At 44.5% G+C, this 27,523-nt stretch overlaps 2 protein-coding genes across 5 annotated transcripts in view; one reads left to right on the top strand and one right to left on the bottom strand.

Moving 5' to 3' along the window:
• The window catches only part of LOC149330336 (uncharacterized), a 77,019-nt gene extending 70,726 nt beyond the window's left edge, over nucleotides 1-6,293 (top strand). Inside the window, exon 3 of the mRNA XM_089560916.1 lies at nucleotides 70-6,293. Coding sequence (XP_089417042.1) covers nucleotides 70-1,137 — 1,068 coding nt within the window. The 3' untranslated portion in view covers nucleotides 1,138-6,293. The remainder of the gene's footprint in view (nucleotides 1-69) is intronic.
• Nucleotides 6,294-14,092: 7,799 nt separating this feature from the next.
• On the bottom strand, nucleotides 14,093-27,253 carry LOC149330335 (CB1 cannabinoid receptor-interacting protein 1-like). 4 transcript variants are annotated; one of them, XM_089560912.1, is made up of 5 exons: nucleotides 27,121-27,253; nucleotides 26,166-26,263; nucleotides 24,605-24,749; nucleotides 23,104-23,217; nucleotides 14,093-19,897 (listed from the first exon to the last, which is right to left on the bottom strand). In XM_089560912.1, exons 1-5 carry the CDS (start codon nucleotides 27,202-27,204, stop codon nucleotides 19,748-19,750), a joined length of 591 nt encoding a protein of 196 aa, XP_089417038.1. In that variant the 5' UTR covers nucleotides 27,205-27,253; the 3' UTR covers nucleotides 14,093-19,747. The 4 variants fall into 4 exon arrangements, with proteins under 4 accessions (XP_089417038.1, XP_089417040.1, XP_089417041.1 ...); XM_089560914.1 differs by having other exon boundaries at nucleotides 27,066-27,191; XM_089560915.1 differs by lacking the exon at nucleotides 27,121-27,253 and adding an exon at nucleotides 26,744-27,025.
• Nucleotides 27,254-27,523: the final 270 nt, after the last annotated feature.

Here is a 27,523-nt window from a genome sequence, read left to right as displayed (position 1 = left end):
GTAATGCATGCTGACTGAGCCATTAAACCGTGTTGACCTTACAAGGCGGTGGCTCAACTTTTGGTGCAGGCTCCAGCCGCCATTTGGTGCACCCCGGAAGAGGTTCAGATGCTCAACCTCAAGACTGGCGCCCTCACTAGGTTCCTTGGTGACGGCCACATCAACGTGACCGAGTCATCTAGGCTTCCAGTGCTGCCCGCGAAGAAGTCCCACATCCACACTTGGTACCACCAAAACCAAGTGTACGTGATTACAGACAGGTACCACAACGGTTCAGCATTGCTGAACAGCACCACCGTCCTCTGGAAGGTCTCGGGATATTCCGGATTCAGAAACTGGAAGGTGGCGTCTCAGTGGACCCAGGGAGCTGCCGGCTATCCGGCGTCCTTAGCCAAGTCTTACGCTTGGACGGGCGGCGATGACCTTTGGCTCTGGAGAGAGCTGGGAACCGAGTGCGAGTTGTGGAGGTTCAACGTGCCCTCACAGACCTGGGTCGTGGTAAAGAACGTACACGTCTCGGGACATGGTCAGCCATTGCTAGCTTGGTCTCGAAAGAGCGACTACTTGCCTTGTCTTCTGTTTGCAGACTTCGCTTGTAACCAGACTCCCTACACTTACTGCCTGACACGTAACGAGGTCACAGGCCACACGACTCCGAGTCCACCAGCCGCGACAAAGAAGACAACTTCGAGGATTATTTCGCAGGTGACAGCGACGGAAAGTGGAAACTCCACCACGACTCCACACGAAGTGACTTCCGTTGGAACAAGCATGACGCCAAATGCCACGACACCGACCACACCGGATGTCCTGACGACGCCCACGCGGACAACAATCGTCTCGACGTCCGGTACTTCCTCAAGTACGTCATCCGCGACTGTGGCGACCATACCTGTAAGCAAGGCGATCGGTGGAGACTCATCCTACTCGGTCGTGGACTCGGACCAGTCCAAGTGGCATCAACGCAACTCCGGCATCTTTGGATCGATCATCTTCTTCGGAACGTCGATTACGATATTCACCATCGTGGGAGTCGTCTGGTGCATACGGCATTGCGTGCACTTCCCCAAGGAAGCGCTCTTGCTCAGGGACCCCCCCTCTGTGAGGTACACCGCTATTCCCGACACGATTGCGTGAATATCCGTTCTCCAGAACTTGTATGTCTCTATGTGCTGTGGCTATTTGGCAAGCCTTGTTGCCAACAGAATAAGCCTCCCGACAAAGGGCTTTCCCGTGAAAAAGTGACTGCCTTTACGTTCGTTGCTCTTGAGACAAGGGGCGCCGGCAGAAAGAGGATCACACTCCGAACTACGACTTCCATCGTTTTGAACCAGCCGTAACCAACTCCAGGCAAGATGTGACTCCGTGAATGCGCACAATCACTGCATCGTGACAATGGGAAAAGAAACGAGCAAAAGCCGAAGTCTGATATGTCGCTGGTCTACGTCACACCCTTCTATTCAAGCCCATCCAGTGTTGTCATCTTGTTCCCATTATTGGCAAGATCTCGCTGCTGTGGTGTTGAGTGCTGTAAGCACTTTGTGTGTGTAAAGGTGTACAAAATCATCAGCAGAAAACGATTGGCTCTTTAAACTGTGATGAAGGATTTCATGGCATTGTTTTTGGTTCATCATTTTTTTTCTTCCTGGTTCGCATCTAGTCACGAGCTAAAGGGCCTCCGGAAGGCAAAAGGCCTTTAGAAAGCTAAGGTGTCCTTCAGAAAACATCCTCTCGGCACACTTTTCAAAGGCGTCACTTTTGCGATAAACCGAAAAACGTGTCACTTTTCTTCCATCGGTTTGTGAATGTGACCGAGTTGAAAGATCAGTGAGTCATCCACCAAAGCCATGTCATCGTCCATTGTGGCTGCGTCATTTCCGGGGACTGTTTTCTACATTGATGATAATTCCTCCATTTTCTACATGTTGCGTTGTGCGTTCGCTTAGCGCTAACTTCTGCACCACTTGTTCGCTTTCTGCGTTGCCGTGATGGATCAGTAGTAAGCTGACGTCAAAAAATTATTCAGAATGTAGTATGCATGAATCACTGAAGTCAAAGGAGACAGGCATTAAGTCTTTAGCTTTTTTTTACTTTTAAATGCTTTGCAGCCCAGCAGTATTTTCCCATCAAATTCTTGTTGCTGATGTAGTAAATTCTGTTCGAGCTCGTTGACTTCGAGTGCTACGTTCAGAAACCGTTCAGTTAGCCGCAGAAAAAAAAAGAAGGCGAGTAACCTCATAAGTGAGGCAGCCTCTAACGGTAGCTAATGCCAAAACAAAGATGTATCGAGCCAACAGCGCACCAATATTCAACGAATTATCAGTTGAGACTCTTCTCACAGTGAAGAACAGCTTACGTCTTCACAAGAGCTGACGCCAAAGTCACGAGGTACTTGACATATCTACGCATTTTTGAGAGTGCCACGGTTGAAGTACAAGGAGACGCTGTATTTTCTCAACCTCCAACGCTATCAATCACTTTAAGTGGCAGAGACCACAACAGAGAGATTCTTTCTGGAACTTGTGCCTGAGTTAACTGCAAAGTAGGAGTGTGCGAATATTCGAAATTTTCGAATATAATTCGAATATTGTATTTTTAGTATTCGTATTCGATTCGAAATCCAAGTATTCGTGTTGTCTCGAATATTCGACCTGACGCGAATATTCGTATCTAGCCGAATATTCATTGTGAGCACCGGCGTTAATTTCGGTCCGCAAGCCCTATCGACAAAGATATAACAACAAGGCGGCGCCCAGAGCAATGCGCATGGACCTCCAAGGGCCATGCCGTAGCTGACTGCGCTGGTGAGCTTCTTTGTGGCTATACCTGCGAAGCTGGTGTAGTCAGAGCTGTGCACGAAGTACCTCGCAATACGTGCCAGTTCAGTGCCAAGTGAGAGGGCATTTTCTATGGCTGGCGGAGTCATTTCAGCTAGAAGGGAACTACTTCTGCCTGACCATGTGGAACAGCGGGTTTTCCTTCACTACAACCTTTTATGTTCATCCCAGCAACACGCGTTTGTGCTGATGGCAAGCTAGCCTTAGTCAGTGCTGTATACCAGCCATCTTCTCTGATATTTCCACTCTTCTAAGAATAATGTTCGAGTCTGATCATTTTTGTGCAGCCACACACACCTTTTGTGTTCATTTAATCATCGATAGTTTAACTGTGATGCTCTTGGGTGCTCAAATAATGTTTTCTAGTGGTTAAATGTGTTTGTCCTTGATTATTCGATATTCGATTCGATATTCGGAACCAAGTATTCGTATTCGATTCGTATTCGAAAAATATGATATTCGCACACCCCTACTGCAAAGACTGCGCGGCACACATGTAGCAGAAAGCCATAGCCACTGTGGCACAGCGTAGCAGCTACAGGAAATGACCATGTCTTTATCAGTGATGCTTGAGATAATTGAAAAAGTCGGAGGCTTCGAGGCTATGAGTTTCGAGGGATGAGCTCCTTATGAAACTATTGCTCAGTGCCGTATTCGCATAGTTAGGAGTAATGTCTTTAAGTGAATCTTAAGGCTTGTGTTTTAGCATCCTTATGAGTGGTTCTTTCATTTTCTTTTTTTTCTGTGAACTTAAACAAGGACAAGACAGCAATCAGAGTGCGCAAAGACACAAATCTCAAGCACAGAGTTTAATGCAGCAAAAGAGCATCATTAAAAGGTATGTTAGCTCAGGCTTCTTAAATACCGCTCTATGGACACGCATGTTACGAGGGGGTACCCAAAAGAAACCGGACTAATTTTTTGAATAGGCAAGGCTTCTGTGGTACCGCGTTTTGCCGCTAGGAGTGCATAGAACGAACATTTCAGAGTCAGTAAGCCGAGTGCCGTCGCTGAAGGAGGTCAGACTAGTTTAGGCAGAGCTTTAGAGTGAAGACTGTTTTTTGTGAGTGTCGTTTTTGCAATGGCTGATTTTCGTGAACAGCGTGCGCCGGTGAAATTCTGATTTTTTCTCGGAAACAATTGAACGGAAACTCTTGAAATATTCAGAAAGACGTTCAAGGACGATGCTATGGGGACAACTCAAGTGTTCCTGAATTAAATCCTGAATCAAAGCAACAGTCATGCCAATGGAAAACTTCAAATTCACCTCGCCTCAAGAAAGGTCGTCAGGCGAAACCAAACCTCAAAACAATGCTGATTTGTTTTTTCGACGTGAGACGAGTCGTCCATTCAGAATTTGTTGCGCAGGGTCAGACAGTTAACCAGGCTTTCTGCTTGGATGTTTTGAAAAGATTGGGCAACAGTGTTCGGTGGAAGCGGCCTGATTTGTGGCAGACGGGTGACTGGTTTTTCCATCATGGCAATACCCCTGCTCACACAGCCCTGTCTCTACGACAAATTCTGACCAAAAATGGCATGACCTCTGTTCCTCAACCCTCATACTCACCCGACCTTGCCACGTGCTACTTTCTTTGTTTCGTAGAATGAAAAGACAGGTGAATGGAAAGCGTTTTGCTGATGTTTCTGAGGTGAAGAAAAAAACGACGGAGGGACAGTCAAGCATCACAAAAGATGAATTTAAACAATATTTTGAAAAATGGAATGAAAGATTCGACAAACGTATCATTGTAAGTGGAAAGTACTTTGAAGGATATTGAAGGTCTGTGCTGAAAATGTGAACAAATAAGTTCAAACAAAAATAAATCCGGTTTCTTTTGGGTACCCCTCGTAGTTGAATAATATGTGCAATGCACAGGCTAAGTGATACAATGGCGGTCAAATAATTGTTCTGCGACGACGAAAGTTGTGCGAGGTGCTAACGCCAGAATTTACATATATCTATACCCTTCCCTTCCTCACAGTCGCAAAGCATATTGCACAACCTGTGGTCATGTGAATAGTGTCGTGGCAAATCCTGATGCACAGTCGTGAGGAATATTAGAGGGAACAAGGTTTGAGTATAGTATTGATTACTTCGTAAATATGCGTGGTAGGCAAAATTTGTGTTTATTTTCCAATTTGTTTCCATTTAGCGTTTAATATCCAAAAGTCATTTTCAAATTTAGTGGACAAATACCAGAAAATTTACAGCTTTGTAGGAAAATGTTTGTTCCCTCTTATGTTGCTCACGATTGTATAGCGAGCCCCAACATGAAAGGGAACAGTAAAGTTTGCTCGCAAGAACAAATTGTGTTGTTATCTCTGCCTTAAAGTTTCAAATGTGTCACTTGTACTTCTGAAGGAAACTTGTTGAGAAAACACGAAACAGAGTGATTTCCACTAGTAGTGATAAACTCTTGATTGAATGCTCACCAAGTGTTCAATTTCATCTTGGAGCTAACTGCATGTACGTGTTCATAATGTTCCCGTATCTTGTGTTTGGTTTCAACTAATGTGCTGTTACAGAAGCTTTTTCTTTTACTTATTTTTCTGATCACAATACTTTATTCTAGTGTATGACAGTGAGCACGAACATTTTTCTTTACTACTAGTGAAAAATGCGCCGAAAGAATACTACGATTTGCGTAGCTAAAAATGCGGAAACGCGAAATTGTCAAAGGACCATCGCAAAAGCCAAACCACACTGTCATGTAGCATTTCACATTCTCACTGAGTTTTTATAGTTGTTAGAACCCCTTTCGAGAAGATTTGTTCTTGCCCAGGTTGCAGATTTTCTAGACGAGTATACAGAGTGTTATGTACAAAGTTTACATAAGACTGTACATATCAACGATGAACTTCGCTTTCAATGTGTTTCTGTGTCAAAGTGTCATATTCCGCTTCCTGACTTGCATTGTATAACTTAAGTTGTAGTATTTGTTTTCCATCTACTTTGCTACAGCCAAGCTGCTCTTTCAGCCAAGTGTCTGTGCATCCACTGCTTCGGCTGTAGTCATCGCTGATGCGAATTCTGTAGATCTTCAGGCATGGTAGTTATATCAGCGCAGTGCTCCGTGTGTCTGAATACTTCCCCTCTTCCGCGCTTATGTAGTGTCCATGCAGGCTTCCAGAAGAAATACGCACAGCAATCGAAACGATCGAGTCGGGTGACAACCATATCAGAGAAGGTATAATTAATGATACAACTGCTGCCAAAATGTAACTAAAGCTTTCAGCACAGTGGGAAGTGTGCGAATTTGCTTATCAATAACTGGTTTATATTTGTGGGAGACAAAGCTACAGATACAGGCTTTCCTTGCTATTTTTTTTTTCAGTTGCTTCTTTAACCTCTACGTCAACAGCGCGTAGTGTTCGGGAGTTTTATTGCGTAAGCAATATTACGACAGGTTTCAGCCCTTCGTGTCGTGGCGGCAGCGAGGCGCGTTTGACCTTGAAGGGCGGCGCGAGGCGCGGCGCACTAAACCGCAGCCGCGCCGCTGCGGAGTGTGGAGAGGAGGCTGGAGAACGGGTGGGGGGTGGGGGGGGTATAAAATGCGTTCGCTCGCTTGCCGGCTCCGTCGTTACGCCGCCTGATAAACAGAAAGGTAGGCTACGTCGGCTTGAGGAAGCCAGGAAACAACTGAGACAGATGAAGAACGCGAACAGCGCCTTGCTAAGCGGCGCGCTCAAGACGCTGCTAGACGGGCGCACCGCGCCTCTGTTGAAACCGAATCGTTTACAACCGGTGAAGATCCCGAATGGAACGCTATGGATGCTTACGCAACCTACCAGGTTTAACCAAAGCTAAACCCCAGCAATTTGTTCTGTAGCGCCTGTGACGCATGACTTGCTGTTGTCTTCAAGCAGTGCCAATTTTCAACTCAGTGTTCATGTCTCTATGTGTAGTCTGCTGTTGTGCGCCGGAGAGGTTGACACTTCGTTTTTGTATGCGTAAAAATATGTATCCACGTGAATAATTGTTGCAGCTGTGCAGTAATGCTTGGCTTCAAATTTCACGATGACAGAAAAGTTCATGTTTGTCCCAGTTTACACACAAAAATTATAATATTCGCGTGATAAATACCTACAATTGTGGCTTAGGTTCTACTTATGAGTTTTGAAAACACTGTGGCCAATCGACAGTTGTTTCCTCTTGGAAGAAATGGTGTGAAATCAACGAAGAGAGACAACTGAGCGCGCACTTCCAGTGATGCACTGTAGCCAAGGTCTAAAACAAAATTTCTGAGCCTTCCAATAACTTTCTCTCAACGAATTGTTGCAGAAGCTAATGGTACTCAGTAAGGTTACACGTAAGAACTGTTCAAAACAACATTAATGCCGTATGCATAATGCGCCAGACTTTCCATATCTTCGACATATCGGAAACGAATATTCTCGTTTACACTTCGCGCAAATCATATCACTTTACAGCACATGTTGTGACTTACACCACCTCATGCGTACCAATCTTTTCTTTCAGAATTAAGTCATTAGATCGAAGGACGTCTCATAGAGAAATGAGCTCAATGGGGAGCACAAGTTTGGGTCCACAGCTATTGTATGCAAACCTCTGTCGTAGCTCGATATTCGAGATACTACCGAGGCAGTGGCCATGGAAGAATTATACAGGTGTACAATGTGTAGAGGTACGAGAATGATGCGTGACTGTTCGTTAATATTTGCATATAATTTTATGTGTACCCACCAATGAAAAGGATGAGTTCAGTCAGTCATTCAGGCAGAAAAACTTTTATTTCATAATCAGATTAATATCCCGAAGGGTCACTTATACTTTTCAGAGTTCCACATTTGTGTACTAAAAAACGGTGTCAGAAAAACTCTGTGCAAGTTAGCTATTCATTGTGACCAGATGTTTCACTGGGTACAGTAACGGTAGATAGCTAACAAAACACTAGGCAATCTCATTAACAGATGAACAATCGGATTGTGCTAATGCCCTTGGCATTCAATTGCCCCGGTGCGCTCCTCAAAAGAACAGAAGACAATCCAATTATAAACTTACGGACATGTCGCTTTAAGGGCTTCTTCTCACGGCAGCCATCAGAGCACCACGTATACTTAGAAAAAAATAAAAGCCCTGTGAGTTAACCTTTCAAAATCTCAGGTGCACAGCGCACCCGCTCAGCTACTTATTCCATTATGAAGCCGAGCAACTGCCTTCCGTCAGGTCAGTTTAGCGTTCGGAAATGTGAAAGCAAACCCCACGTCAGAACTGTTTGTTCCTATAAAACAAGAATATATAAACATTGTCCAGAAGAGCAGCATCAATCTTCCTACATGTCAAAGGCTCGCCTCCCAAAGAGCGAGTTTGTAAATGTAAATAAAGATTAACGCAACGTTCATGTGTCCATGTTTCTGTTTTCTAAAACAATCAACTCCATATCTACAGCGCGATCAACGGGACAAGATGAGAAGACACATGTAACGACAAATACAGCGCTGACTGACAACTGATTCTTTATTGCCTTTCCAGCTGGTATATATACCACCACTGGAGGGCGGAAAGGAAAAGAAGGTACACGTAACATGAGTAGACAGAAGGATCCACACTCCTATCAGGACGCGTCAACGCTCGATAGGAGTGTGGATCCTTCAGTCTACTCATGTTACGTGTACCTCCTTTTCCTTTCCGCCCTCCAGTGGTGGTATATGTACCAGCTGGACAGGCAATAAAGAATCAGTTGTCAGTCAGCGCTGTATTTGTCTTTCTCTACCCAGGCGACTGGGTAGAGAGTGGAGCTACAACTAACGTTTTTCCAAGAACTCGCGTCCCGCAGACTTTCGTCCCCGATAGTATACATGCTGCCATCGCACTCACCACTTCTGTAGCTAGACGACGGCTGATGCGACGCCATCTTGTTGGGACCATCTCTCGGCCTCAGCGCCGGTCACCGACGGAATTTCGCTTAATGGGGCTATTAAAGCTTTCGCCTTAAAAAGCTTTGCGTGGAGTCTTCTCTACCTGAGCCGAGGTACTCGCTGACGGACAAACGCCCCATGGCTCGAGGCACAGCGCGGTATGCATCAATGGGCTCTATCCGTGGGCCATCAAGGACTTCACACGAGCCTGTCGATAGCAAGTCACTATTTAAAGGCCAGTAGTTAGGAATAAACTATTTCCCGCTATATCGACAGTCGAAACGTGCTCACCCCTTACAAAAATGCACAGCTGATGACCGACGATTGGCCGCAGTTTCTCCCTTTCCTCATTGGAAGACCCGACCAGAATGGGGCACATGAGCATCCGCCTTTGCCTCAGCGCATCCCATTCGGCGGCGGAGCGGACGAGCTGCCCACCGTCCCTTCATTTTCTCCCAGTCCTAGCCTCCTTTCTCCCTTGGCCACTCTCGTTGCTTTGTTGTTTCTCTCGTCCTTTTTCTCCTATCAAGCGTTTCTTATCTCTTCTTCATTCTCACTGTCTGCAACAGTGCCCCTCCATTTTCGCCCCAACTTCTTCCAAAAAACATGCACCCTGCTTTTCACGAAGGCATGAGGAGAGCCAGAGCAAAGGCCCTTGAAGCCAAGCTCGAAGGCTCGGAATACACAACCTATGTAGACGCGGCGGAATACGAAGGAGGCGACTCCTTTGTGGTCGTGGCCGTGAACGACTCGGGTGAAACATTAACGGCCGGTTCGGTCAAAACAAAAAACTCAGGGACAGCAGAGGAGGCGGCTATCGCCATGGCAATGGCCAGCACCAAAGCAGTCACCATAATTAGCGACTCCAAGGTGGCTATCAACAATTTTGCGCGGGGTATGATCTCCCAGGAGGCAGAACGAATCCTAAGAGATAAAGACTGGGACCAAAGAGACGTGGAACTAATGTGGGTGCCGGCACACTCGGGGTACAGGGGAAACGAGTTGGCTCACAGTATAGCTCGAGGTTATGTCAGCCGAGCAGTGAGCCGGGTTGAGTCCCCAAATTTCACGAGAGATGCATTCATATCATTTCACGAATACACCAATCAGTTTAAACTGGAAAGGATGATCTATCCGCCACCAGACAAAAAGCTCGACAAAAGCCAGGAGGTAACGTGGCGTCGGCTCCAGACGCGAGCCTTCTTTAGCCCGTCGAGACTAGCACACATGTATCCAACACAATACAACGCTACTTGCAAACAATGCGGCGAGATAGCCGGATATGACCACATTTTATGGAGCTGCAAAAAGGCGCCGCCACCGGCGGACCTACTACCAGTCCCTTCTCTAGAGCGGTGGGAGGCTATACTGGCCAGCTCAGACCTGTTGACGCAAGTCCGGGCCACTGAGTGGGCTCACAAGGTCGCCAAGAGCCATGGGCTCGAAGCCACCTAGTATATAATGCCCACTAGGGCTCAGTGCTGACAATAAACGTTTTCCAATCCAATCTTCCCTGCTTTCTCCCATCGCCGCCCCTCCATACGTAACATTTGGTGGCGGTGCTGGGGTCCCTTCATCGCCATCCTGGTCACGGAGCTTCGGCATCCTGCGCCTGCCGTGGACGTCGGCCGTGAGTACTTGGTCCGACCCGCACGGCTCTGCCCCAGCCCGCCCGGCCTGAACCGACCTTGCCGCTCACCCCAGCCCCGTCCCCCGCCCGGACCATAAGACACGACGAACTGACGAAGTTGCCGCGACCATAATGACCCGACCGACCCAAGACCCTGCCTACACATGAGGACACCACCCCCCTGCCCCTGCCGTTCGGTGCGTCCAAGGACCTCGGCCGTCCTGGCACCCTACGGCCAGGACGCTTCGTGGACCGGGACTCATCCGCCTATCATCTCATCCACCGTGGCGGCCAGCACTTCATCACCTTGCCACTTCTTTTCTGCCCTGGAAGCCATCGCTGAATCACGCATCCCTTCGTCCATGTCTTGTTCAGTTTACGATCGGGACGATCGCTCGGTGGCCCCGGGTATGATTCAGTGACCCGGGTGGCCCCGGTGTATATGATTCAGTGGCCGTTTGGGCGCGAGCGGCAAGTGCTTTTTTGGCAGCAAGCTGACGGCCAACTGGTTTCCCAAACAGGTCGCAAAGCTTCTGCTTGCAGGCATACCACGTGGAAATTTCTTGTTCGTGGGTTTCGAACCAGACGCGTGCGGTGCCGGCAAGATAAAAAAATCGCATTGGCCAGCATCAGCGTGGCGTCCCACCTGTTGTGCTGGCTAACACGCTCATAAAGTGAGAGCCACTCCTCGACGTCCACGCCGTCTGTACCGCAGAATGGGCCCGGTTCGCGAGGGTGAGCTACGACGACAGTTGGCATGGCAGGCGCAGACGGGGGGGCCGTGTCGGTAGCCATCGCGACGGGTCAGCTGGTCGGCTCGTTGGCATGTAGGCTCGAGCCACCAAGAGATGTTACGGGGATGCTACGGTGGTGAAGTCTGTATTGACGGCTACGCTGTGATGGCTAGCACTCAGCTCAGACTCCAAGGGCCCAGCTGATGATGATGATGTCCTCAGGCTTCTTCGCACTGTCAGCGTCGTCGTCGTCCAGCGCATCGGCACTTCGTCGTTCACGATTCGTTACCAGATCACTGGTAACAATATTATCTTTAGGTTCTGGCCGCTTCGATCGATGACCTTGGACGGGCTTCATCCACGCTACGGCTAGAGATGGCTCCATATAAACTGTATGTGTATAGCAGTACAACTTCGGCAGCTCAGTCTAATGACGTTCGGTTGGAAAGCATTCGAAATGCCCAGGCAGCAGAGGTACATATTTCTCTCCACCACCTCGCTTCGCACGATAATTACACTAGGAAAGAAATCTTTGTTCCCCCAGAACTCCTTGTGCAAGTCTAATCGCGTTCATGCGCAGTCATTCATTGTATTCACAGCGACTAATATGCGTAGCCTGCACTTCAACGGAAAAAAAAAATTATTGGCGATTGCACACGTGGTAATGCGGATGATGGGCACAGCAATGGAGACAATGTTTCAACCCCATTTATTCATCATCTGTACCCCCCCCCCCCCCCCAAGAACTCGTACATGTACATGCATCACCACGTGCATACTGTTACACTTTCCGACTCTACAACACGATCGGCGGACAGTACAAAGCAGTCCCAGATGAAAGGATACTCGCTGTCGAACCCTGCAGCTCCCTCAAGCATTCCTTAGTCAAGAGCGAAAATTGAAAATTGGTTTTTAAGCAAATGGCGCAGTAATTGTCTCGCATCTCGGTGGACACCCGTACCGTGACAGGTGGGAGGAGAGGAGGTGCTTTAGTGGAGGGCTCCGGAATAACTTGAACCACCAAGTTATCTTTAACGTGCACTGATATTGCACAGTACACAGGCGCCTTCGAGTTTCACCTCCATCAAAACGCGGCTGCCGCGGTTGGGTTCGAACCTGGGAACTGAGGGGGTGGCTGGTGGTGGAGTCTTTATTACAAAAAAGAGAGCGTATGACCCCTCGAAGGGGCCCTGCAAACTGGATGACATCTTCAGTCCGGTACAGCATAGGACAATACCGCTGCTCTGGCTCGCGCAATGAGGGCCTGTTGGGCCCCGAGATCGGACTAATTTATGGTTTTGGCTCATGCTTCTTCCCCACTTCTTGCATTAAAACAGCAGTTGCTAACAATGGGCCACGGTTCGCAGAGTTCAGTATCACTTCGTAAATCAATTACGACAGTGGAGGACAAAACCAGCTTTTCAATCTATGACTATATCAAAAAACCGCAGGCACGAAAATTCTTGAGCTTATAATTTCGTCTCATTCTTAGCTTCTTGTTTAGGTAAAAACAAAAGCTTTAACAATGGTCTACTTAATGTCACGAAGCCTGAAAGTGGGCGAAGCTTCACTGCAGTCTGTAAACTTGAGTTGTACCGTTGTACCCGACCATCCATCTGACTGTAGCTGCAGCGCTACCGCGAGGTTCCTTTCTATCTGCTTCCTTTGAAACACGGACGTGGCAGTGGAGAACGAGCGCGTGCTGCCACCTTTCATAACTGCCGCAAACAGGACATTACTGCAAAAGAGCTAGTGCTCTAAAATTAGCTGCATAAGCTGCGAAATGAGGTAAGTGTGCTATTTCACTTTAGTGAAACTGCTGTGGAGCGCACATCAGTAAAAGGGGGAACAAAAAAAGAAACTGTCAAGACACAAGTGGAGCTCGGTGTGTACGTGGCAAACGCAATGCAAAACCATGTCGAAAAAAGAAAACAGTGGCTGTATTCTGTTTCTCAACAATGCGCACTCCTTTTACGTAGCGCTTGTTGATTATAAACTTTTTGTGTGTATGTGCAAAACCAAGACGCTTTATATTACTCATTCAATGAAGATCCATGACACGTTTCCTTCGGAAGAAAACCCTTTGTAAAAATGGAAGCAAACTGCCGCGTACATTTTTATGAGAGCTGATGGTTGACTATCCCGAATCTTGTGGCTGTGGCATGGGTCAGAACACATGACCTACCAAGAAAGGAATTCCTCTGCACTGCAGCTTCGGTTTCCAGGCAGACAAATCTAATGGGAACCGAAAGCAGTTTATAATCACAGTTTGGTACACGAAACCAAAGCACGAAGCACGTGACCTCCTGTTATTTCCTCGCGTATATGCTATGATGGAATCCATCACGTTGTCACTTCGCAGTTTCTGCCATCTGTGTTTGAGTTTGCTTGGAGATAAATGCAGTACGTAGTTGTCAAGCTCAATGTCAGTATCATCTTATACAGCTTGAAACCCGACTCCCTGGAGCCAAAACGCGAATGTTCTCGAAAGCAGCATCTAGTTTCAAGCTAGACATCAAAAGTGCAGCAGCAGAGTTTGGAGACTAAAGGGCAACACACAGTATGGCAGCATTGTGACCACGTGACCAAAGTAGCCAGCCCCACACACGTTTGTCAGCCTGCTGTGATGATGAACTAGCACCCAACTTTCCACAGTCAAAACCAGGACTGCTCAGTGCGAGGTACTCCTTATGAAATGTTGAGTGTGCTCTCGAATCTTGCACAATTTTCCATAATTAGCCATGGTAACCCTGCAGTTCCAAGCAAAAATGTACATAGTTGAAGGTTTCATGTCTCTACCAGCACTTTTTATATCAAAAACCTATTAGCGCCTAATGTGTTCCAACGACATACACTGAGACGGAGAAGGTTTCAATCGTGGAAGTAATTATGAGAACTATTTGGCACCAGCTATGTGGCACCCAACCTAAGCCTTAAGTAATTCCAAAATACTTCTTTCATATCGGCTCAGATCAGTGTCAAACACATGAAAAGACACACAACAGGCTGTATGATCAATAAAGATTTAGTTTTCTTTATTGTACACAAGTCTAAAACTTCATACAAATATTCTTATATATGGTATTGCATAGTCAACAGCAACATCACTTCTTTTTCCACATTTCAGTTTTATCACTTTCTGTACGGAATTCACAAGTTGAGTGTTCATTTCTACCCTCTTGGGGCACTTAATGCTTTCTACTACCTTTGAAGCAAGCAAGAATATGGCATATGTAAATAACCCAAAATTGCTTTCTCTATGTATATATATACTGTTGTTTTACGGGTAACAAAAACCTTTCAAACAAGTAGATTGCAATACAAAAAGTGTGGACCCAAAAGACAAGGTACATAAAGATTTTGTCACAATAGCAAAATCATTTGGCACTAAATGAATAAAAATAAGGTTCTGACACATCATAGCAACTCTTACTACTGCATATAGAACGTAACAGTAACGACGGGCAAGAAATTAAAACTGCATAAATGCCCAATATATAAACTTGTACACAACAAGAACTTGCCTCCCTAGGAGAAAAACACGACTGAAATTAACAATCAAGCAGTCCCTTCAGAAAGAAAGCAAAGCCTTGAAAAATTATACACATGATGCTCCCTCACTGAGAGAGAATTACATTCCGAATGTAAAAATGATCTTCACCTGTTCAAGAATTCTGAACCAAATGGCCAGAATATGAGCAGTTTGATGGGCACCACAAAACTGCTAAGTGCCATTTTACACAGAAAGCTGTTGAACTTATGCAGACTATATTCATGTCAACAAGACTATGGCTAACCGCAAAAGACATTAACCACAAACAGCAAATCCAATGTAAAAGCATAAACACACTGCAACAACACTGAACATATCCACGGTAATGCATGTGGAACACTGACCTTTACGCAGCACACAATATATGGCCCACTGATATGTCTCACATAATAGAGCACCACAAATACAACTAAGCACACAGAATCCAAGAAAACACTTAGATATATGCGTACACAGCAATCATGACAATTAGAATGATGTACATGGCAAATCTAGAAGCACACAACTCTCTGAAACTAAAATCCAATCTTTGAACTGTAGCATAAAACAATTACTTTCTAGAAGGCAACAGTAACGCTGGTAAAGGCTATTCACTGGACCTTATCATCATCTACTCTGGCCCTGATAAGAGTATTGAATTCAATGACCCCAAAACAATGCCTGCCTTGCTTAGTTGTCGAACACTGGAATGGTAACATTTGGCTCTGCCTTTATGTTGGGATTTTGAAATTTCAAAGCAAATTAAATATTTTGCACCTTATTTGTTAGGCAGCTTAACAGGAATCCACACACCATAGGGAAACTGGGAAACAAACGGTTAAATGGTTTCAGCTAAGAAATCTACACAACCCCATTACGATGTCATAAGCCAGATTTCAAGATGCAGTGAAACATGGGAAATCCCGTTAATACCATATTCAGCAGATATGCTTGCCACTGATCTCAAGTCTTGGACCAGAAATGTTTATGAAAAAAAACTCTCGAGCACAGTGCGATAGCTCAATAAATGCTTATGCCAGCTTGAAGCCAGTTGCATGGTGAAGACATCTGGTGGCTGGGATTAAAACTGTAACTGTACACAAGTGATTTGTTTCATGCTGCCAGTTATCACTACAAAGCAGGTTATTGTTTGTAGGCATGTGCAGATGCTATAAAAGGCACCTGCCGGTTTGCTTCACCACCTTTCCGACAATATGACGCACCGGAAGCTTCATTTCCAAGCCACTAGATGGCACTTCCATCAGTGTAGCCTTGCTTACATAATGTTACCTTCTTGTCCGCTCATACTAATCAGCACTTTTGTCTCCCAAGTACTTTCGCTCGGCATCGGCATTTCAGCAAAGAAGCAAATAGATATGCACGTTATATGAGTACAATGCCTCTTTCACCTGGCAGTAAATGACTATAGGATGCACCTTGTAAAGGGACACCAAGTTTTCAGGTAGAATTGCTTATATGGTGCTCATAATGGTGTTCATGACATTAGGAATGACAGAAATGAAGCAAATACGCTCCATCGTGATTTAGATATCATTGTACAGCATTGTTCTCAGTCAAAAATTTCAAATTTCCACGAGCAGTGGCGTCAAAAGATAGTACACACATCTTCCACTAGTGAAGTATGCTCAGTGGACTGTGCCGTATCAGCTGCTGCATCGTTTGCTGCAAACTTTTGAACAGCCACAATGAAGCAAATACCAAAGAAGCAAATAGATATGCACGTTATATGAGCACAATGCCTCATTCACCTGGCAGTAAATGACTCTAGGATGCACCTTGTAAAGGGACACCAAGTTTTCAGGTAGAATTGTTTTTATGGTGCTCATAATGGGAATTGTTCCATAAACCAGTTGAGCTGGGAAAGATTTTCACCTGGATATCGAGACAATGAAGTGAATGCATCACTGTTCGGTGAGAAATGTGCGACTTTTGCTGCTTTTGTGCATTCTCGTCCGATCACAGCCCACAGAAACCAAACCTGAAACCCTTGATGAAAAACAATGCTCCAATAAATTACTAAAGTTCAACAGAGCTTTATCTTCTCTAGTTCCATCATTCCTGAGATTCTGTACAACTTTATCAGCAAGAAACAGGGCCTGAGACCTTGGTGTCCCTATTTCATAAAAGAAAAAGTCTCTCATATACCTGCTAACCTACAAGACCTGTGCTTCACAAGCAGCTGGTTACACAACTGACAGGTACATAAATAAACATGGACACGGCCAAATCAGACACAAGCACGAGCACCACTAGCACATTATGCATGTCTATGTATGCATGTATGTATTCACATGCTGCAACAATGTTCAAACATAGCTGCGTGTAAAAGGTGTATAAGAGGAACTCTTATAACAACACTACTTCTGAAAACTGCAGCTGCCTTTGACAGCACGTGTACACAATAGGACATGGACAATTAGTGCTACACGTCAAAATGGCTGACCCAAGGATGACAGCAATATGATTTCTCAATTACCTCTATCACAGATAACACCAACACTTCTCCACGTAGATGGGAAGAGCTAAGCTCACTGAATTAGAGCCTGCTGTGAGCACATAACTGTGGCTGTAGGACTTCAAGAATAAAAAGTACTCTTACTACCTGTCTGGGTGATAATACATCATCAAACACTGCTAGCACATTATTACGCCCCATGTCAAAAAATTTCGGTCCCAGAAGCAGGTAAAAGGATTTGTTTTTTTGCGGAGACATAATTGCAGCTTTATTTACAAGCTGTTTAAGGACGGAAAAACAGGACAGAAATAAGATTTGGACCCACTCAGAAATATCAACACAAATATGTGATCAATGTATAAAATATTAACAGTTAATGGGGTGCTATTGCTTGCCTGATAACAGAGCTCACAAAAGAACTATGCCCAAAGTTTTGTAGAGGCCCCTAATTAGCATATGCATCCTTGTCCACAGCAAACAATATATTGACAAAACAATGAAAAAGCAGTGCCACCGCTGAAGCCCTGTAAGTGATCTCTAACAGAACAACACCAACAATTTTAAGCCTCTTCAACAGACATTTCGCGCTGTTTTGAAAGCTAACACCAATGGAAACTAAACAGCGTGGTAATAATTTGAGCTCAATTAAGCAAGAGGTACTAGAGCGAGCATTATGTTTGCTTTAATAACCACCTCTAAGACAGATGTTGATCACTTGGCAATGAAAATAACCAAGATCCTTTAGTGTTTCAGAGCTACCCAGCAGTGTTCATGATTTGGTTTGGTTGAACATGCAGAAGTCTGGCAGAGCTTGTAGAAACTCCCATGCAGTGAGTTCAACCTAACTGAGAAATGAGTAATTAAATAATAAACACTACAATGTGCGTCACTGAACACGTGAGAGTTATCACCGAACTGTCAAAAACACGTCGCGGGCTGTGTCTTCCACTACAAATAGCACCATACAATTTGCTGTGCAGTTATGTCAAAGATGCCATGTGCTAACACTGCATGCAACAAAGCTAATGAAAAATTTACATTGAATGGTGCATCAATGAAATTCAAGCATTATTGCTTTTTCATGCAATGAACCTACAGGGCTAGGGTTTTCATTCACTGCCAATCATTCAGCAAGGAGTCTGAAGCTGCAATTCACCCTTTTATGTCAGCAAGCTGTTCATGGCCATGAACTGGTGGCATGTCGCTATCATAGCTGCGATGCTATCTGAATAGTAGCTGATAATATAGCCACAGTCAAGCTGCAAGCAGAGTCAATAGTGACGATAACTGCATAAGTTGAGAAGAATCTCCACTTCCACAGAGAAACCATTAATTAAATTAGATATGTTAATTACTGACAACATAGACATGCAAGCAGTAACTCACATTTCATAATGATCAATATCGCATAGTCATGAGAGAGCACAAGCAAAAAAAGTTGTCAAGTTCTCCCCAATACACCTTACATAAAACTCTTGATATTACATGGCAGCTGAATCCAAGCCACAAATGAAGCGAATGGCACAATCCCACGTTTGCTAAAGTTTTCTAACAATGACAAACAAACAATACAAACACACATCACTAACAGGGAGCACGTTGGAAAAATACGCAGGTACAACATCCAGGGCAAAGGATGCCTCCTAATAACTCGGTAGTGAAAAATAATAGTGCGTATTAAAATCAATTGCACAACAGTTTCTAAGGGAAGTCAGGCAAGAGGAATACTGGGCTGTGGGTGTGAATTCTAAATGATATTGCTTCTTTTAAGAAACCATGCGTAGAAACTAAAGCTAATTGTGAATGAAGCAGCCACATAATTTACAGCTGCAAGAACCAAAGTTTGGCACTTTCAGATTGCAAGAAAGAAAATAGCAAGATGGAAGGGTGTTGAAACTCCAGGCTCATACCCCAGCACACAAATAGCTAAGCTGGAGTTCTCCAGGTCATGTTGTCTGCTGTTTCAAAAATAAGGGGAGCGTGGAAAAAGAATCAGTTCCCACATCTCATTAACCCTTTCAGGTGTTGCTCGCCATTTCTACACAAAAAAAAACTGTTTTGCTTCCTAAATATTTTATACAGGCGTAAAGAAAGCCAACTTATTCTTTTTTAAGAAATGATGCACCCATTGTTAACTACAGGCGAAAATCGCAACTGGTCAAAGTGGTTTAAGGAACAATTTCCCAGTTGATTCCAGTTGGATACCAGTTGGATGCCAGCTGAATTCCAGTTGCGTCCAACTGGTATCCAACTGGAATCAACTGGGAAATTGTTCCTTAAACCACTTTGACCAGTTACGATTTTCGCCTGGTGAAATGAGTAAAATGCTCCAAAATGGCTGCGAAACTGTAACATTCTTGTGATGAATGAAGAAAATAGAAACTCGTGCAGTCATTATGAACATTTATCCTGTTTCTAATATTTCTATTTTTTTCTTTTTCATAGCAGCAGAGAATGGAGAAAGCTTTAAAAAAATGGCGTGACGATATTGTACTGGACGACCATGTTGATGCAGCTGCTGCGAACAAGCTCACTGTTCTAAGAAATATTATCAATTGCAATTGCTAGCTATTATGAAAAAAGAAATTGCAGTTATGATAACAGTGATGAATTCAGAAAGATTGCTTGTTTGGCATAGCACCCTCAAAAACGAATCTGCTATGTACCTACACCACTGTGTACACAGTGTCTGAAAGGGTTGGAAAGTTGGAAAGGGTTGGAAGGTGTTGGAAGGTAAGAAGACCCCCAGACCTTACCTTTAACAACCATTTCAGCCTCAGGGAAGCTGTAAGGGCTCCACTGTACGAGCTAGAAGCAAACCATGCAGACTGGTTACTTTTGACAAAGACTGTACACCACTGTGTACACAGTGTCTGAAAGGGTTAAAGTGAGCCAAACCAGAAGGAAAGGTGTCTTAAGAGGAGGTGTAAGCCTGCAGAAAAACATGTTTGCCACACAACACCCTTACACCAAAGGTGGGACAACAAACTTTTGTGCGCATATAACAGGCACAAACATCATAGCTATGCTAATAAAACGGGAAGATTTACAACTATGTTTTTAACCACAAAGAAAAGCAATAGATGCTACTGTCTCGCAGCAAAAACCTTACATGTTCTGCAGCTGGGAGTATTTAAAGACCTGCACGAAACCACAAGCAAAGTCCCCTGGTTTCTTCGCAAACGAGTCAACAGAGTAACGACAATCAACGGTCTGCTGTAAATATAACCAGCCATCTAATCCATCAAGACCATTCATAATAAATAAGAAAGCCACGATGGCATCAAAGCTACGAGCATCAGTTTCAAGTTGCAGGTCATACCTGAATAAAGTGAGAAAAAGCAAGAGTTCCAGTAAGGCTTGCAGGGGATTAGGTTTTGCTACGAAGCCTGCAATGCGAACGTTTGTGACATGGACGAATTAACAGTAGCACCAATATCCGCACCAAAAGCTTCTAATCCCGTTCGACTTAGCCACCCACCAAACCTAACAATCTAGCTTAACTTAGCCAGTTTGTGGCAAGTCGAGGGCTGACGAGAAAACTGAGTTCGCCATACAAGACATGTTCCAAATGCCAAGGCAGTGCAGATATGAGTAGTACAGTTGGGTCAGTATAATATAATGATTCCGCACAAATTATACGTTGCATTTTTGTACTTCTCACCATTCAGCTAGTGGCAAAGGGTGGGAAATACAAAAATGGAATGGAACTTGTTTCAAATTTGCGATAATATTATACCAGCCCTGATGTCAGTCAAGGCACTCGCTGACTAGCTACTGTGACCTTTCGATTCAAAAGCTAGAAAAAGGTGTGCGTACCTCAACAATCGAGCTTGTCGACTATTAGTAAGGCATTACCAGCATCATAACGGTAACGTTGGCAATTCTAGTCAGCTGGACACTGGTAAAACCTATGGATGGTGGACCTAGCATCCTGTGCTAAAAGTACCATCTACCTCACACAACCCAACATCGATGAAATAGTGTATGAATTCATGTAGTCGGCAACTCCGGGCATCTCTAGACATTTTGATTTGATCACACTGTATTTCTTTGACCTACCTCGTTTAGTTGCAACAAAACCACTTTTCAAAATATTAGGAAACAACAGTTTTAAAACAGCTAGGAACAGGAAACCAAAACTGAGACCAGGTTTCAACCAACAAACGGCGGTACAAATGACGAACAGATGACATCAATAAAGCATTGGCAAAACTGCTGCGTACACATTGAATGGCTAAATTGGTGACATACGCGATGATTCCATTCACAAAACATCTTAATTGACTGAAAACAAGCTCGACACATTTTTGCTCAGCAAGCGTACAGTGAGTATCAATAAGTGGACAGCCTGTAAAGTCTCACACAGGGTTACCCAGAGGAATTGCCTCAAATGAGGTGACGAAAAGAGATACTTTTGAATCATTTGTACTCAAACAAAAGATTGTGCAACTGCGAAATTATACTGACTGTGTGGTGCAAAATACACAGGGTCTGGAACCTGTCTCCTGACCCTGTGCGTTTCAGGTCATGTAGTCAATACAACCGTTGACCAACTACCCTTAATCAGACTTTCGATCCCACTCCAAAAATTGAAATAAAAGATCAGAAGACTGAGGAGAGCCTTAGTAAAAGTTTCGGTAAAATGCGTGAACCAAAAAAAGCCTCCAGAGTTGTCCTTCAAAAGAGTAACAGAAGAGCACGAAAAAGCATGTTACCAACCAAACAGGAGTCTATGGATGTAACGTAGCAAAGGCAGTGATAAATGAGTCAGAGTAGTAGTAAAAAAAGAAACTGGGCACTGAAGTGACACTCAGTAGACCCATGAAAAGATCGTAGTGCCCAGAATCCCAATTTCAGACCTCTTGAGAAGCTGCATTTACATGGAACTGAATCTGCCAGCACCAGAACCCGAGTTTCAACATTGTTGCAGAAAAAACCACTAGCAGTAAAAGAAATTTTTGTAAGTTACAAAAGTCTTCTGCTCACGGACAACTGGAAAAATCTCAAGGCACACAAAACACACAACTGGAGAAGTGTCATAATATGTAGCCTAGGAAATACAACCTATTGCTGTTAGCACATGAAGCCAATGCGATATGTAGAGGACCAAATACATATTGAGTCCTCCCTCAATAAATAAACAAGGCTGCCCAGAAGATGTCATGGCTGTAAGTTATAATAAAAAGAAAAGGTGCAGCATACAAAGGGTGCCAGACTAGTTTCCCCGCATGCGTACATCAAATTAAAAGTTCACCTCAGTGGCGGAGCGCTTCCAATACCTGGAATGTCTGTGTCGGACTGCTGGAATGGGTTATACAATCTTTCAACAACTGCTTCTTCACTTTCACTTGTAGTAGCACTACTGAAGCTTTCAGTAAACCCATGAGCTTAGGACAACTCATGGTAGTCGGGGCAACGTTACCATTATAAACCACACCGCTCTCTAAAATCTGGTTTGGTTTGGTTTGGTTTAAGGGGTTTAACGTCCCAAAGCAGAGACGCCGTAGTGGAGGGCTCCGGAAATTTCGACCACCTGGGGTTCTTTAACGTGCACTGACATCGCACAATACACGGGCCTCTAGAATTTCTCCCCCAAAGAAATTCCGCCGCCGCGGCCGGGATCGAACCTGCGTCTTTCGGGTCAGCAGCCGAGCACCATAACCACTGAGCCATTGCGGCGGCTCTCTAAAATCTAGATTGGAACCAAAACTTGTACCCTGCAATGAGACCTTTTAGGCTAAGTGCAGTGCTACAACATCGGGCAATGAGTAATCAGTGAATGCATACCTCAGAGGCACGTATCCATGACATGTGCCCATGGCACATTACCGGTCACCCAACGTTGATCTAAGCTGGCATCAATGCATCAATGCTAGCGTTGGGCTACTACAAGGCTTCTCAGCCAAGCAACGGCTTGTCTCCAAGATTCTTCACAGAACGTGCGGGTCTTTTGTAGATGACTACCGAAAACTTTCTTTGTTGACCACTAGGCTTCCCGATGAGCGACTCACTTCACAATCGAGGTCGATTTGGTGGAGTGCGTTGCCCCACGTGGCATGCTCTTTGTCCTTCTCCTTGTAAAATTTGACTTGCAAGTTGAACATGAGCTCGCCAAGGTCGAGTATCTGGAAATGTAACCAGTCAAATTGAGAAAAGAAGTGGTGAGCTTCCATCAACCCCTTGGCAATGGAGTAGCCTTTTTTATATTCAATTCAATTTATTTCGAATTTCTTTTACAGGAAATAAAAAACACTTGGACCCATAGCCAACGGCTAGTTCGGGTGCAAGTACACAAATACGTAAAAGCAAATTAAACAGCGGACTCATACAATAGTGGAAGCGCAGTACAAGATTAAAAGCAAAGCAATCTAAATAACACAAGTAGATAACATTCGGCGAGACAAAAAAAAGAAAGAAAGAAAATGGCTTTGAAAACATGACATGCAAAGAGAACTTTCAGACATCGAGTGTTAGTACAAACTATCGTGTTACATACAAAGTACATAATAACAAAAAACTATGACGAAAAAAGAATTTCAGGTTAAATCATATCAGTTGTTTTTTAAAAATACCAGCGAAATTATGTGAGTTTTTCAGAGAAGTGGGTATCGCGTTCCAGATTTTTACCCCCGCAGACTGCACTAAACGGTCACCATATACACTGCGGATGGAGGGAGGTTGAAATTGCCAACTGAGAGGTTTCTAGCGGACCTAAGCAGGGATGAAGTATTGATGCAAGAAAAGGGCGGTTGTGTCTTACTATGTTGTGAACACATACAGAGATTTTTATTCGGTACAATAAATCAAACGGCAGAATCACTGACTTACATGGACTCTGCCCATTAAGCGACTTGCTGCAGAGGAAAGCCCAGTAGCTTTAGATTTATCATGTTGCATCAGTGCTTTTTTGTTATAGTCTTAATATTCATGTGTATATTCAATGTCAATTCATTTTACATCGCTTATATTACAATTTATTTTTTCACTACTATTCTTTACAGGCTGTTTTGGTGGCTGTTGGCTTCTGCTATGTATGCCATAACGAGCATCTCGTTTCCCTTCACTTGTATGTATGACTTATACCGTCAAACAGGACTGCCTTATCTCCAACTTCATGTTCCATATCTTTTCTTGACAATAATCAAACACACTGAGAATCCCGTACTTCAAAAAAATGAAGTTGGGGAACAAGGTGCAACACACATGTAGTACATTATAACCAAAACTAATAGCTACGCTGTACATGCAATCGCAAATTTATGCATTGTCACACGGAGTTTTTAGACTGTTTCCGCAATGTGACTCAGCTTTGAACACACTCATCAAGACACACATGGCTTAAAAAATACTAACGAAACCAGTGCAGTCACACCTACAGAACATTATAACCGAACTATTCAACAATGCGTGCCCCATTTGCTGTTCTTCCTGTTATGTCTCTTTTGTTGACTGCAAGACACAATGACCAAGGAACATGCGACTAAAAGCAAGCTAGGCAGAAACGTGACACACCTGTAATACAAGCGGGATTTTGTCCCGCTTACCGTTCTTTGTGATGCCTACCCCAAGGCTTGACCATGTGACGCAATATGTTGAAGAAGAGTGGTCCCGCGACTTCTCCTTGGGAGAGTAGCGTGACCCCATAAGTGAGACATTCCTGGGCACAATTTTAAACAGCAACAGAAAAAAAAGAATAAGTGTCATCCAAAATAACATGGATAGTGCACACACCAGTTTTTGTAAAACATCTGCTTAATATAACAACAGTCTTTAACTGCATCAAAATGAAAGTCTTTTCGGATTATGCTTCAAAATTCAGCCTTCTTGTATGTCAGTCAAAAAGGTTCATGAAGTAAATTTACTGGTTTCTATCAGAAAAATTAATATACCTTAACCCAGTAGCCATGATGTCCTCTCGTGTAATATTCCTTTCTTTAACATGACAATTAATACATTCAATTAATATGATTCTAAGGTTCAGTAACAAACATACAAATAACTGCATTACCTTTTCATTACACTCCCATATACAGCTGCACCATTTACATTACGATATACCTAATACAATGTGTCTCTATAAATCACCATGCTAAAACTCTTCATGCCAAATTCTCAAACTTCTGTGGAAACCACCAAATTTTCCCCCTGAGTTTGCTGCGCCCATATTTCGGAAGTCAGGAATGAACTGATTAAAATGTCCACAATTTTTGGTTTTCAGCCTGCAACATCACATCCCAGCTAAAAATAAACATATTCAGTCAAACTAGAATATACATAACATACATCTGAGCAGAGAATTTAACGTCATTAATTTAAATTCGCACGCATTCACTTGAATAATGCATTGTATCCAACCACTTTGAGGCATCCAAAAAACTTCAGCAAAGCGTGAGTGAACTTTTTTTTTGCCAGAATGAGCAAAAACCAAGCAGACGCTGAGGCAGCGATAGAATATCGAGCGTTAACATACCTAGCATAGGTCCCCGGTTCAAATCCCTGTCACAAGCTAGACTAACTTAACTAGTAAGTTTATGCTGCACGAAACATGAAAATCGTATGCCACCGCCCGGAACACTCTGCTACAAAGGCTGGGCCATAATGCCGATATGAAGAATCGTAAAGACACAGAATTGGGGGTACATAGGTCCCTGGTTTGAATCCCTGCCGCGAGTTAGGCTCGTTTACGTTGTATGGAACACTGAATCAAATGACACCATCCGGAACATTCTGCAGCAAAACAGCTGGCCCACAAATTTTACACGAATGTCGAAACTAAGTGGCCCGACTTTGATGCCTCCCAGAGAGGGATATATATATACCAGATCAACACCATTTAGTTTTGAGTTGTGGTGTTTGGGCATCACGTCTCCACCAGTTATTCCTTTATTACATTTGTAACCACCTCAGTTACCATATGGCAACCACTGGGTTACGATTTGCATAATAACACATAACACTGAGACCTCTAACGCTCTGAGATGCTCTAAAAAACACTTCCATTAAAACATACCAAGTATGTCTCAACAAGTATTCAATGTGGCACAGTTGCAGACAAAACAAACTCCACACTCACTCCAAAGTTTGCGCCGGTCTAAAGCAGAGTGTTAAGACATAGGCTGTTTCTACGTTCAGTTTGATAGTGCTCTCCGATCCAAACCTGGTTCCATCCACCTGTTGGAGAAAAAGTACAATGTGTATGATGCTTCTCTCACATGTATCTGAAATGAAATATAAAAAAAACATGAACCATTTCCCCAAAATTCGCACTAACAACGAAACAATTTGATATTACAGCGTCCACATGAGGAATTCTCGGTTCGATAAATCTGCGCCCTCAAACAATCAGGCAGAGGTGACTCACTGAGTTATAAGCTATAGCACGTGCAAATCAGCACGTACGCCTGCAAGAGACTCGCCGCACGCGAACTCGCGGCTGAAATGCGATCGACAGACCCTGGTGTCGAATAATAGCGCGCAGTTGCGCACATTCCCAGCCCGTCTAAAAACAGCAAAAGGCAAAAAAAAAAGTATCGGCTAAACGTCATGGCCAAGTAGCTGTCAAGAATAGCGAAAGAGTTGTAAACATCACGTATACACACACGGCCTCAGCGCGGGCACACTTCAACGAAGCCCGCAATGAATCACTCGCACCTGAACGCGCAACTGGCGGGCGAAGAATCAACAATACGCCGCGCAGAAATCGATAAAGCAGCAGCTCGAACTCGTGCCCCTGCTAGATATCTGCAGTTCGAGCGATCGCCGCCTCCTCGACACCGCGGGAGCTAATCAAGTTACGGAAAGGCGCTGATTCCAAAAACGCAAATGCACCAGCAGTGTTCTAGCAGCAAGGCGATCTCCGCGCGTTAGCTCGCGAAAACCCCGTGATGAGTACATGGGTACATGCTCTCGACCAACCTGACCTGCGCAAACACGTAGTGCTTTCGGTTTGCGAGTCGCTCCCACGGCCACTCACCTCGCTATCGCGCTACGCGATCGCGTTGCCCGCGAAGTTTCGTCGGCGGCCTCACCTTGTAATGGACGTCGCTGTGGTTGTTCCCTTCGCGCTGGAGGGTCAAAACGACTTTGAAACTGCGACTCGACTCGTCGCCCATGACGCGCGACGAAAATCGTGCGAGCGCTCCGCAGCTGACAGGGAGGGGGAGTGTGCGCAAGCCGGCGCACGCCCGCAGCCGCAGCACACCACCACCTGCTGGCCCCACTTGCTGCAGCTTGTTGGTGTATCTTGTTATTCCTTTTACCTCCTGTCTCGCTGCGCAACTACTGGATAAATCTAGCGATACCGTGTCGCCATCTAGCATAGAGTTTCTTTACTATCCCGTCGAACACTGCTGAATTCAGCCGCTAGTGGATGAATTGGCGCTGGTGTCCAGAACCCTTTCTCGCTTGAGGACAAAGTAGTGCCAGTAGAGC

Source organism: Amblyomma mixtum, chromosome 9 (genome assembly GCF_055824585.1).
Source record: "Amblyomma mixtum isolate Tamu chromosome 9, ASM5582458v1, whole genome shotgun sequence".
NCBI lineage: Eukaryota > Metazoa > Arthropoda > Arachnida > Ixodida > Ixodidae > Amblyomma > Amblyomma mixtum.
This window is presented reverse-complemented; position numbering and strand designations above follow the sequence as displayed.